This window comes from Antrostomus carolinensis, unplaced genomic scaffold, assembly GCF_000700745.2.
Source record: "Antrostomus carolinensis isolate BGI_N321 unplaced genomic scaffold, ASM70074v2 scaffold29074, whole genome shotgun sequence".
NCBI lineage: Eukaryota > Metazoa > Chordata > Aves > Caprimulgiformes > Caprimulgidae > Antrostomus > Antrostomus carolinensis.
The window spans coordinates 29,546-42,349 of NW_010310554.1; the positions used below are offsets into that span (position 1 = coordinate 29,546).

A 12,804-nucleotide genomic window follows, 5' to 3' on the forward strand; every position below is an offset into this window, starting at 1 on the left:
TCTATACTTGCATACAGATTCTCTCAATATCTAAAGATGTCACATAGGTCCTACTTCCTGTTTTAAAAATAAAACCCATCAGGCGAAGTCAAGAACTATGTCAGCTCTCTATTTGCAGTTATGTTTATAGAATAACTGAGATAGGTGTCCAGCAGAATTGCTCTAGGCATAGAAATTGCTGACAGTCCATTTTTTACCTCTCTGCTGTGAAATTCCATTTTGTTTTGAGCTTGTACAAGACTGATTCTAGTTTTTATACCGATGTTTGTAGGTATTACATACCACTAGATGCAAAATAGTTCCTGTTCACTTAGCATGAGTTCTTTTTTTTTTATATGTAGCCAGCAGAAAGAAATGTTTTTATTCCTGAAAGTCAAAGCCATTTATGTCAATATTCCCTTAGTAAGGAATATGTTGTACGTGCATAGCAGTATCTTTGTCTTCCATTATTCATCTCTAGCTCATTTCCTACACTGGCTAGAAGCAGCCTTTCTCCATTCATTAGTGGCTTACAATGGAATAGCTGTCATCTGCTGATGCACAAAAATATCTTGAATATTTTTGACATTATCCAACATTATGCTTTTCTCTGTAGTTTCATTCCCATGTTTCATGTCTTACGTCCATCTTCTTAGACTTAAAGCTGCTTGTACATCTTTTAAGCTGTGTGAGTGTGGAAAAAATAGATAAGTATGTGATAATATATTGACTACATTATAGAAAATGCAGCCATGTCAACAAGAATTGGTGGGTTTTAATTTTTTTTGCACAGATGGTACCACATGTACAGTGAATCCTAACGGTCTCATAGTAACTTAGCAAACTATTAAGTTCTTTGTGCATATCTGCAAAGGGATGAATTTTGCAAGTAATCCATCGTTGTCAGAAAAGTAGATCACATATTGGAGGGAATTGGTCATTATTTTCCTAATTAACCTTCACCAATTTTAATGATGATCTAGAAATATCTGAATTAACTGTGAAGCTGATTTTGCCAAAACTCAGCCAAGAGTTAAACCATTTTTTTTGTCCCTATCACTAAGGGTTTGGGTTTTTAAAATTCACTTATTGAACGTTGCCTTTAAATTTTCTCTTTTCTATCCTTATTAAGACTATTGTTTGTTTCAGTTTACACTAATGTGATAGAACTCACTTGTAAATTTATAACTATTCTTCCTCTGATCTATAATATCTTAGGTATTGCAACTAATTATTCTTAGTTGTAATTTCCCTGCATTAATTTTCTTCTTGTTTGCTTCTCTCTTTCCTCTTAAACAACAGTGTTTTCAAAACACTGTTCTAAAGAAGTCTATAGAAATTAAAGAGTTCAGCTGTTTTCATTGAAACCTTTAAAAACGGGGGTGTTTCATTCTTCCTGCATTTTGCAGAGTTGTATTTCACAAGGTCTGTATTTTTGACCAAGGCCAAGTCATTATGGATTTTTAAGGAGTGGTTTTTCAGTCCAGTTTTGACTCTGGTTAGAGTTTACTTTAATGCTACATTTTTTTTTATTTCTGCCTTTTCATGCAGTCTGCACGTTTGATGGTTCACACAGTGGCAACCTTTAACTCAATCAAGGTAATGATACAACTTTTTCTGAGCTGATTTAAAAGCTGAGAATGTTATTTACCCTCCTTTTCCATTGTCTTTGTCTTGCAATACTCTTCATAAACTCTTTTGAATGAACTTATTGAAATAAGTATTGACATATACAGCATTTGCTTCTCAGGTTACATCGATATCTTCTTAAATACATAAAATAATTTGTTTTTACATCTCAGGAGAAACCCTTAAAATTTTTTTATTTAACTAGGCTATTTGAATTTGTGCATTCTTCTGGAATTAAGCAGAGTATAGTAAACTTCACCTGCAGTGAAAGGCCAGTCTTGACTTTTCATTTGTCTTATTGATGCTTGATGAAATTTATATGCTGTAAAAGAAAGAAGCGTAGCTATTTTAGGAGATCTTCCAGCATTGCTGTCAGTATTCTCAGTAGACCCCTGACCTAAAGCCTGTAAGAATGGAGGTGAAGAAGGAGTTGTTGGCATGTTTGCAAATGACAGAAGAATGAAGAAGGTGTGAGTAAGCTTAGTGAATAAAATGTTACTGGTTAGTAAAGTTTTCTTTTTGACATAATAAAACTTCAGTGAGGCCAGCACAAGTGTTTCTGGTGTAAAAAGTAAAGCTATAAAATTGTGGTCTGCAGTATCAGTGGGGTTTGTTTGTTTGTTTGTTTTGCAGGAACTGAATGAACGCTGGAGATCTCTGCAGCAGTTAGCAGAGGAGCGAAGCCAGCTGTTGGGCAGTGCCCACGAAGTCCAGAGATTCCACAGGTGAGGTGTTTGTATCGTATTTGGTCTTCATAGACAAAGCATTTTCCTGAATTAAGAGTACTAAAAGGTAGTGGGATGTATTCTAAAGAAATCATATTTCAACCCCCAGCTTGTTCAGTGGAAGCTAGACTGCCAGTGGTTCAACAAGAATTCTTGATACTCTTCCTAGAAAAAGGAAGAGTTGTTAACATGAGAGCGTGGAATTACTGTGAGTTTGGGAGGTCTGGACTACTGTCTTGTTTTGCCAAAGTTTGCTTGTGTCATCTTGGGAAATAATTTAATAGAACCATCAACTACGTGAGCTTCTCTGGAAATAAGTGACCTGCTAGTAATGGAAATCCTAGTATGGCCTCCATTTCAATTCTCTTTTTGCCTTCTCTTCACTCAAATCAGAGATGCTGATGAAACAAAAGAATGGATAGAGGAGAAGAATCAAGCATTAAATACAGACAATTATGGACATGACTTGGCCAGTGTACAGGCTCTGCAGCGCAAACATGAAGGCTTTGAGAGAGACTTGGCAGCTCTTGGAGACAAGGTGAGATTGTGAGGAGTACAGAACCAAACACTTTATCTAGCAGAAATGATTGAACTATACAGAAGATTCTTTTTGTCTTCGTGGTGTTTATTTCCCTTTCTCTAATTTTAGGTGAATTCCCTTGGTGAAACAGCCCAGCGTCTGATCCAGTCACATCCAGAATCTGCTGAAGATCTCCAAGAAAAATGTACTGAGTTGAATCAGGCTTGGAACAGTCTGGGAAAACGTGCTGACCAGCGCAAGGAGAAGCTTGGAGATTCTCATGACCTGCAGCGTTTCCTCAGTGACTTCAGGTAAAGATGCTATTCTCCTTCCCCCCAGCTTGTCTGTCTGGTAAATTATGAGTGAAGTATATACGACTTATTGTTCCACAGGAATGTTTCTGGGGAGGGTTCGGAGAGGACTGTGTTTCCTGTTCTGACCTACTTCAATGGGGGGAGGGAAAAATCTTCTATTAATGTGTGTTCACAGGGACCTTATGTCTTGGATCAATGGAATCCGAGGCCTGGTCTCCTCAGATGAACTTGCAAAGGATGTGACTGGAGCTGAAGCTTTGCTGGAAAGGCATCAGGTATGTGAAAGATGATAAGTCTGTGTCATAAACATCAACAGACATTTCTTTTTTCTGACACTTCCCAATTAAAGTTCCCAAAATAAATCAGTTCCACCTTTGCTGTCTTGTTTATTTAATAATGCATCTGTGTACCTTGCAGGAACACCGCACTGAAATAGATGCAAGGGCTGGAACCTTCCAGGCATTTGAACAATTTGGACAACAACTTCTGGCTCATGGACACTATGCCAGCCCAGAGATCAAGGAGAAACTGGATATTCTAGATCAGGAGCGGACAGACCTAGAGAAGGCCTGGGTCCAGCGCAGAATGATGCTAGACCAGTGCCTAGAGCTACAGGTACTCTGTTGCATTTTTAAAAAGAAAATAATTCCTGCTTCCCTGAGAAAGCTTATTCTTTCATAGTGATGAGCCGTTCTCTTGGTCTGTCTTCCTCATGCTTTGGAGTTTTTTCTCCCTAGCTGTTTCATCGGGACTGTGAACAAGCTGAGAACTGGATGGCTGCCCGAGAGGCTTTCCTAAATACAGAAGATAAAGGAGACTCGTTAGACAGCGTGGAGGCACTCATCAAAAAACATGAAGATTTTGATAAGGCAATCAATGTCCAGGTGAGGATTGTAGCTGAAGTAAGGGGGAAACAGTTTAGTTTTTCTTACTCAGATTATTAGCAAAAGAAGTTCCTACCATGTGTGGCTTCTAAAGTCCAGTTCTAAGTATTCAGCCATTTGCGATCTGCTGCAGAAGTTTAGAAGCAGCTGATGCAGACAGATGTATTTCACTGCCTATGAACACTGTAGGAATAGTGGCAAGTATTTGTGTAAATATCTTACTGATTGATTTTTTTTTCTTTTTTTACAACAGAAAAAGGTATGTTTTCAGTTTCTTGTGACAGAAAGCTGCCTACTTGTATTGAGAAATCATTCTGCTGTACCTTAAAGTCCAAAAGATACTTTTATTCCTAAATGCCACAGGTGAAAGGTGTTCTGAACTCCTTCATAGAGTCACGTTTACAATAATGTGTATTTAAAGAAGAAAAATTAAGTCTTGTTCTGTGCCAGATCCTGCTTATCACTTGACTTTAAGGAACCACAGTTCTAATTTAAGGCTTCTGTTTTTAATAGGAAGAGAAAATTGCTGTCTTACAGTCTTTTGCCGACCAGTTGATCTCTGCTGATCATTATGCGAAAGGAGTCATTGCCAACAGGCGCAATGAGGTTCTGGACAGGTCAGTACTGCCCTCCTGGATGGGATGCAGATACTGTTCGAAAGAGAATGCTCTTTGGCAGTGTTTAGTAGCTGTTAAATGTGATGCCATGTGCAGTCCTAGTTTTTCATTCAACACGTGTATTTAACTGCATACAGATGGCTTCGTCTGAAAGCTCAAATGATTGAAAAGAGATCGAAGCTGGGAGAATCTCAGACACTCCAGCAGTTCAGTCGTGATGTGGATGAAATAGAAGCTTGGATCAGTGAAAAGCTCCAAACTGCAAGTGATGAGTCATATAAGGATCCCACAAATATCCAGGTGAATATGATTCTCAGTTCAAAAATCAGAATATAATCTTTAACTTTGCAAAGCATACTGTGATTTGAAAAAATATGCTCAGGAATTCTAGTTCAGTGATGACAGAATAATACACCATGTTGGACATGGTCTCCATTTAAAAAGGAGAAAATGGAAGTTACATTATGCATGAAAGGAGACTTGAAATAGAACTCACTTGGTAATTATTGATGCATATAATTAATAAGACATGTGGTATCTGCAGCAGCAAGTTTCCTAAGGAAACCTCTGAGTGGCTGTTCTGTCTTTCTCCCAACATCTAGATAATAAAATAAGGAAATTGAGTTCTTGGGTCTCATCTCTCTTAGGTTCTAAAATGTGAAGTCTCATTTATTTTTCAGTATTAAGGAATAATTAATTAAAGTTAACTCTTACATTTTAATACTGGTTTATGAAGTAGTATGAATGCACTGAACTACTTCTCTCAATCTGTTTTATAGCTTTCCAAACTGCTGGTAAGTAGTTTGGACTAGCCCTGGTATGTGAATTTGTTTTCTTTCTATAGCTTATGTGTGTGAGCACAAGGTCTGGTTGCAGTATGTTGCTCCATCCATCAGTTCATGCAATCTCTTTGTTTTCTATTAGTTCTTGACCTACATCCAGGTACAGCTATTGATCTTCATGTTATGGATGTGGCTTTTTTGTTAATGCCTATTCAGCATTATTTATTTATGTAATTGTTTTGCAGGTGTTCTGCATGATCTGTTTAATTTGTGGTGCATTAGTGATGTAGTTTGGTGGGGGTTTTTTAAGAGTTAGCCCATAGAAAAAAGAGTTTCTGTCTTCCTTCTTCAGAAATTTGGCTGTTAGACCTGTCATCCTCCTGTCTGGATCTTCAGTGCTGGTGATTTACCACATGACATAATGCCAGCTCTCTTAGCTTGCATTTGTAGAATCAGATGCTGAAGGTGGGGGGGTTCAAATGATGGACTTAGATGGCTTAGTTCTTGCAGCAGTAACATAGAAGAGTATAATACAGAAGGAACACTCCAAAAAATATCTATACCAGATGGAAAGCTGACAGGACTTGTAAGAACCCAAGAAGTGGAGTAAAATGAGGATATATGGAAGGAGAAGACAGAACGAAGAATGGGGAAGCTAACTAGAGTAAGAAAGAATTGTTTGTCACTTTAGGCTGTGCTACATTAAATTGTTCTCTTTTTTTTTTTTTTTTTTTTTTTCTTTTAGTTGAAAGAATTTTAATTTTATATTAAACCAAAAAGACTTGTCTGGGATTTGTTGTCTTGGTAATTATATGGAGATAAGCAATTGGCAGCTTTTTAATTGAATTTTACATGTTTGTAAATCTAGCTTTGGAGGATACGTTTTTATCATCTCAGCACTCAGGATTAACAGTTCCCAAAATAAAGCAGTTCATGCAGAATTTCTCATGCCAGCGCTATAGTATCTTCCGTCTTTTATTTTTAATCTAACATTTCCCTTCATTCCATTCTCTCAGGGCATTGTATACCCATGTCCAGTGTTACTAGCATTTCCAGTTAATACTTGCAAATTCTGTCTTGTCATTTTTGTGCTATTGTTACCTTCCTGGTGGGTGGATGGATCATGTCTATATGAGAGAGAACTGCATACTTCCTCCCACACCAAGGCTCCTCTTGTTCTCATGGTGCTCTCCACTCAGCAGAGAAAACATTTTAACAAATAATTCAGTTATTTTTATAGAGGTTTTTGATTGTTAATTCATAATTTTAATATATAGTGTGGCTGTGTATGACTTTGACTAATATAAAAACTGTGCAGAAAGCAGATAGGCTGCAGCAGTGATTTCTTTTAATTACCTATAGATTAGGAAGGGAAATAGAAATTTGTGAAATTACTGTAGGAATAGGAAGGATGATCTGTACTCCTGCTTAGGGTACGTATAATTGCTGCTTGTCAAAGGTGATGGCACTGAAAATGAGAAGGCTTTACCTCAGTAACAGCTAAGCTAATGCAAGGAACATTGCATAAGCATCTGTAAAATGCAGAAGATATTACCTGAGTTATATGTGTCAGGGAGTCACTGACAGTTTTGCTAAATCAAAGCTTGATGGTTACTCAGAATAATGAGTTATTTGAGGGAGCAGTAAGTGTTCTTACTGAGAGAGAGAACTTTAGATCAGGCTATATACAAACCTCTAGATGTGTGTCAACAACTCTTGTGCTCTCAGCCCATGAGAACAATGCAGGAGCCCTTTGTCCAGTCTCCAACAGTTTTGTTTTTTCACACTCAGAGCAAACACCAGAAGCACCAAGCCTTTGAAGCTGAGCTCCACGCCAATGCAGATCGGATCCGCGGCGTCATCGATATGGGGAACTCGCTGATCGAAAGAGGAGCGTGTGCTGGCAGTGAGGATGCTGTGAAGGTAGATACAACAAGTCTTGGGATTTGCTTAGTTTTTGTTTTGAGAAGTGTTTGAATAATTGGAGGAGGAAAGTGTCCCTCAAAACCAAATCTTGTTTTATAGAAGCTCTTCTATTTCAACTATGCAGTAGAAATCAGGGTAATCATTCTACTTTGTTCTCAAGAGTGAGAAGTTTTACGATCCTGTGATCAGGATATAAAAGTTGAACTGGATTACAGCTAGGCAGCATGAAATAGTGACACTGTACTTGTATATCTGGAATCAACAGCCAGACTTGCACCATATTCTGATTTTTGCATTTATCAGAATGTAATGTTTTTCATTTGGAGCATTTATCTTTTCCATTTTATAACAGGCACGTTTAGCTGCCCTGGCTGACCAATGGCAATTCCTGGTACAGAAATCAGCAGAGAAGAGTCAGAAACTGAAAGAAGCAAATAAGCAACAGAATTTCAATACTGGAATCAAGGACTTTGATTTCTGGCTTTCAGAGGTAACTGAGATTGGGATTATTTACTTTCAAGAATTGTTTTTGTAATTTTTTTATTCCCTTTGCTGATGTTAGATTTTGTGGAGCACAATCCACCTTTGAGCAAGTCTAGATTTATTTTGAAAAAATCTTTATTATGACAGAAGATCTTGTGGATGTTTTTACTTTATTATTTATAAACAATAAGGTGAGAAGAAGCGTATTTTCATAGAGTCTGTTAGGATTTAAACAGCTGATGGAAGGTTCATCCACACTGTAGAAAATTGAGACAAGAATTAATTTGAATGGTTTTAAAGACAGCATAAGTTAAGGGTTTTGTGAAAACACAACTTATTTCTCCATCCCCTTTTTCCTCCTCACCCTCAGGTGGAAGCTTTATTGGCATCTGAAGACTATGGGAAAGACTTGGCATCTGTTAACAATCTTCTGAAGAAACACCAGTTACTCGAGGCTGATATATCTGCTCATGAGGTATTGCTTTCTCTTTTAGTTTTGGAAGATAAATCATAGTAATCAACAGATTCTACAGCTGCCACTTCAATACATGCTGCAGTCATATACTCATTGAAACACGTTTTCTTTATAAAAACTGTGACTGCACAGCAGTCAGATTATGATTTTTATACTGACATAACAAGCACAGAAATGAGATCTGAGCAATTCACACACTTTCAGGATCGTCTGAAGGACCTGAACAGTCAGGCTGACAGTCTGATGACCAGCAGTGCTTTCGATACATCCCAAGTCAAGGATAAACGTGAGACCATTAATGGACGCTTCCAGAGGATTAAGAGCATGGCAGCTGCCCGCCGTGCGAAGCTGAACGAGTCCCACCGTTTGCATCAGTTTTTCCGTGATATGGATGATGAGGAGTCCTGGATCAAGTGTGTATTTTGGAAGCTCTAGGCTCTGGTTTGGGGGCATGTGCTTACTGCCAACTTGCTAACAAAATTCCTAGTCTGTAGTATGGTTTTATAAATTGCTTTTTCCACAAGCATGGGTGTATCTACAACAAATCACCTTTGCTCCCCATTCAAGGAAAACTGTATTCAAAATGGCTTCAGCACTAGTGTGGGTGTGGCTTCTTATCTACAGTTCTCTTTGGCCAAACCTCAAGAAGGAAAACTTGGTATTAGAAAAAGTTAGTGCTGTTTAGACCTGGGCCAGATATCTGAAATTTTACTCTACAGTCTTTTGGGGAAAGTTCCTAGCAAAAATTCAAACCTAACTTTTTCAGTTTGAAGTACTTTTTTTTTGTTCTAGCTAGTTGTAGCAGTTAATCAAATGCTCTTTCTATATTGGTGTTAGTATCTTGGGAGGAGGGAAAAGGTAACTTTCAAATTCTGTCTTTCTCTCTTCTCTTTTGAATTTAGAGAGAAGAAACTCTTGGTTAGCTCAGAGGACTACGGCAGAGACCTAACTGGTGTGCAGAACCTTAGAAAGAAGCACAAGCGTTTAGAAGCAGAATTAGCTGCCCATGAACCTGCTATCCAGGTAAATACCTCTTTCCTTGACAGATTTCTCTGTAAGTAACATCTTATTTGTGACAAATATGAAAGCCAGTAATAGATTTGTTGGAATCCACATAGAGTGCATAAGAAAAGCACAAGCAATGTTCCATTAACTGTGTGTTTCTCTTCTCTAGGGTGTTCTAGACACTGGTAAGAAGCTTTCAGATGATAACACAATTGGAAAGGAGGAGATACAGCAGAGACTGGCTCAGTTTGTGGATCACTGGAAAGAGTTAAAACAGTTGGCAGCTGCTAGGTGTGTGAGATGTGATTTTAAAAATTCATTATTAATTAAAACAGTTACGTGGACTCATCATGACCAGGTTTATAGGGTTTTTATGAGTTTTAGAGTATGGGTCATTAGTAATATGATGTAATAGCACATGTCACTGATGACAGGCTCTAGGAGATGATTGAAAAGAGTTTTAGTCATAATGTTCTTCAGTAGAAACATGAGTCTTTTTTTGAAGTATGCTGTGTTTAGCCTTATCTTGCACCAGTTGGAAACCATGGAGTTGGAATCAACTGGTCTTAATCTGCTGCCAGGAGGTTTTTCTGAATAGAAGCTGTTGAGAGAAAATTATTCATTTCAGTCCTTGAATAGCTGCAGGCTTTGTGGCCTGGTGAATTTCTAGAGCTGTAGACATGACGCTCTGCTGCTGAAGTGACTTGTGAATGACTGTGTGCTTGGAGTTTGGTCTCTGTTACGTTCTTAGCTTTTCTGCTGCTGTAATGTGTTTTTACATCTTATATCTAAAAGCCATAAAGCAACACTGTGACTGATTTTACCTTTCTTTTCCCATTACAGGGGCCAGCGTCTAGAGGAGTCTCTGGAGTACCAGCAGTTTGTAGCAAATGTTGAGGAAGAAGAAGCCTGGATCAATGAGAAAATGACATTGGTAGCCAGCGAGGATTATGGGGACACCCTCGCTGCTATCCAGGTATGGAGAAAGTTGTCAGCTCTGTTGTTTTTGTTGCATTATTGTTGGTTAGAGCTTAGCAAACCTTTTCTTTAACTGTCTTTCCAATTTAGAGGTTATTGGCAGTTCCTTTTGAAGGCCTACATTGTAAAAAACATTAATTCACTTTAGAAAAGCATCCCAAGAATGTTATTTCCTGTAGAAATTATTTACAATTTGATGTAGCTTTGCACCTCTTGACCTCTGGCCGGCAGTCCTGGTTAAATCAAATGGCTGAAGTTATACTGGAAGTCAATATCATTCCCCTTTTGTCCACAGAAATACGGCAAGTTGTGCTAGCCAGCTAAGATTAATAGTTTTTGTCAGAAAAAAATTATGCTAGCTGATGTATAACAGATCATTTTCATTTTTTAATTTTTAATAAGTGGTGAGAAATTATTTTTAAAAGTTACTATGTCTCATATTTACAGGGCTTGCTGAAAAAGCACGAAGCGTTCGAGACTGATTTTACTGTTCACAAAGACAGAGTGAACGATGTTTGTACTAATGGAGAGGATCTCATTAAAAAGGTGAGTGTAAACTGGTTAAACCCAAACCTTCAGGGGCTGCCCAGGACACTTTCATGGCCATGTGTACTCACTCTTCTCAGAGGACTGACTTGTCATTTCTTTGAAAAGAGCTCTTACTCGTTTTTTGCAGCTGAATAAGCTGTTGGTGTTAACTGCTTTCAGAGCTGTTTCTTGGACAGTGGTTGTACATGGAGAACAAAATCTTTCAGTTGAAGTCCTTGCACTGTCACTAACTTACAGGATGTGTTGGAAGAACTTCAGTTACAGAATCACAGAATGGTTTGGATTGGAAGGGACCTTAAAGCTCATCCAGTTCCAACCCCCCTGCCAGCAGCAGGGACACCTTCCACTAGACCAGGTTGCTCAAAGCCTCATCCAGCCTGGCCTTAAACACTTCCAGGGAGGGGGCATCCACAACTTCCTTGGGCAACCTGTTCCAGTGTCTGACCACCCTCACAGTGAAGAATTTCTTCCTAATATCTAATCTAAACCTCCCCTCTTTCAGCTTAAACCCATTTCCCCTTGTTTTGTCATTAAAAAAATTCATATGATCTGCTTTTTTTCTTTTTCCTCTTGTCATGTAGAACAATCACCACGAAGAGAACATTACTGCCAAGATGAAGGGCCTCAGAGGCAAGGTGTCAGATCTGGAGAAAGCTGCAGCTCAGAGGAAAGCCAAATTGGATGAGAACTCTGCCTTCCTCCAGTTTAACTGGAAAGCAGATGTAGTGGAGTCGTGGATAGGTGCGTTCTGTATTGGGGCACAGTACCAAGAGTTCAAAAGATCAGACAGTTCAAAAGATCTCAAAGCAATCAGCAGTGCTGTACCTGTTTTATGGTTCTGGGCTAATCTAATTTGGAAGAGAGGGAACATTTGAGATAGAGGTGGACATTTTTACCTAATTTGTTTCATTTTCCAGGTGAGAAGGAAAACAGTCTGAAGACAGATGATTATGGACGCGACCTCTCTTCTGTGCAAACACTACTCACCAAACAGGTTAGTGCTAATGCTGCTTCCACCCCATAAATGATGGAGAGAACAGGTGAACTCTTCTGGAGTACACAAGAATCTAGTATTTATGTTTTAAATATGTGCAAGAAATGGTTAAATAAAAATACAATCTAAAATATTTTCTTCTTTTATTACTTCAGGAAACTTTTGATGCTGGACTTCAGGCTTTCCAGCAGGAGGGAATTGCAAACATCACTGCTCTGAAAGACCAGCTCCTAGCAGCCAAACACATCCAGTCGAAGGCCATTGAGGCTCGTCACGCTTCCTTGATGAAACGCTGGAATCAGCTACTTGCTAATTCTGCTGCCAGGAAAAAGAAACTCTTGGAGGCTCAGGAGCATTTCAGAAAGGTGAGTGGCCAAACTATGGGGTTACAAAAATCTAATTGTTCTCTTTGAAAAAAAACATAGAACACTTGCAACTTCTGTAGATTTTTCATTGGCAGCCAATGATTATGGAGATCCTGGAGATGTGTCATAAGAATTTTTGAGATGCTTGGAAGAAATAAGCAATAAAGGCAAAGTATCACTGATGCATGTTAATTCCAGATCAAATCACATGGAATATTTGCATTACTGCATAACTGAAGTGAACAACTGGATTATTTTATCTTTTCAAGGTTGAGGATCTGTTCCTGACTTTTGCAAAGAAGGCGTCTGCCTTCAACAGTTGGTTTGAGAATGCTGAAGAGGACCTGACGGATCCTGTGCGCTGTAACTCGCTGGAAGAAATCAAAGCACTGCGGGAAGCTCACGATGCCTTCCGCTCTTCACTTAGTTCTGCCCAAGCTGATTTCAACCAGCTGGCAGAGCTTGATCGCCAGATCAAGAGCTTCCGTGTAGCCTCCAACCCATACACTTGGTTTACTATGGAGGCTCTTGAAGAAACCTGGAGGAATCTGCAGAAAATTATCAAGGCAAGTCTCACAG

At 38.7% G+C, this 12,804-nt stretch overlaps 1 protein-coding gene across 5 annotated transcripts in view; it reads left to right on the top strand.

Annotated features, from left to right (window-relative positions):
- SPTAN1 (spectrin alpha, non-erythrocytic 1) overlaps positions 1-12,804 on the top strand; it is a 47,727-nt gene that overhangs the window by 27,048 nt on the left and 7,875 nt on the right. For 3 of the 5 annotated variants that reach the window (XM_029084624.1, XM_010166462.2, XM_029084625.1), the window contains 22 exons: positions 1,531-1,578; positions 2,242-2,333; positions 2,727-2,871; positions 2,983-3,164; positions 3,343-3,442; positions 3,585-3,782; positions 3,905-4,051; positions 4,565-4,668; positions 4,806-4,968; positions 5,448-5,462; positions 7,242-7,373; positions 7,729-7,866; positions 8,230-8,334; positions 8,539-8,747; positions 9,237-9,357; positions 9,509-9,630; positions 10,183-10,315; positions 10,765-10,863; positions 11,448-11,607; positions 11,784-11,860; positions 12,016-12,225; positions 12,495-12,791. In XM_029084624.1, coding sequence (XP_028940457.1) covers positions 1,531-1,578; positions 2,242-2,333; positions 2,727-2,871; positions 2,983-3,164; positions 3,343-3,442; positions 3,585-3,782; positions 3,905-4,051; positions 4,565-4,668; positions 4,806-4,968; positions 5,448-5,462; positions 7,242-7,373; positions 7,729-7,866; positions 8,230-8,334; positions 8,539-8,747; positions 9,237-9,357; positions 9,509-9,630; positions 10,183-10,315; positions 10,765-10,863; positions 11,448-11,607; positions 11,784-11,860; positions 12,016-12,225; positions 12,495-12,791 — 2,997 coding nt within the window. The remainder of the gene's footprint in view (positions 1-1,530; positions 1,579-2,241; positions 2,334-2,726; positions 2,872-2,982; positions 3,165-3,342; positions 3,443-3,584; positions 3,783-3,904; positions 4,052-4,564; positions 4,669-4,805; positions 4,969-5,447; positions 5,463-7,241; positions 7,374-7,728; positions 7,867-8,229; positions 8,335-8,538; positions 8,748-9,236; positions 9,358-9,508; positions 9,631-10,182; positions 10,316-10,764; positions 10,864-11,447; positions 11,608-11,783; positions 11,861-12,015; positions 12,226-12,494; positions 12,792-12,804) is intronic. The other 2 variants (XM_010166463.2, XM_010166464.2) reach the window with 1 other exon arrangement.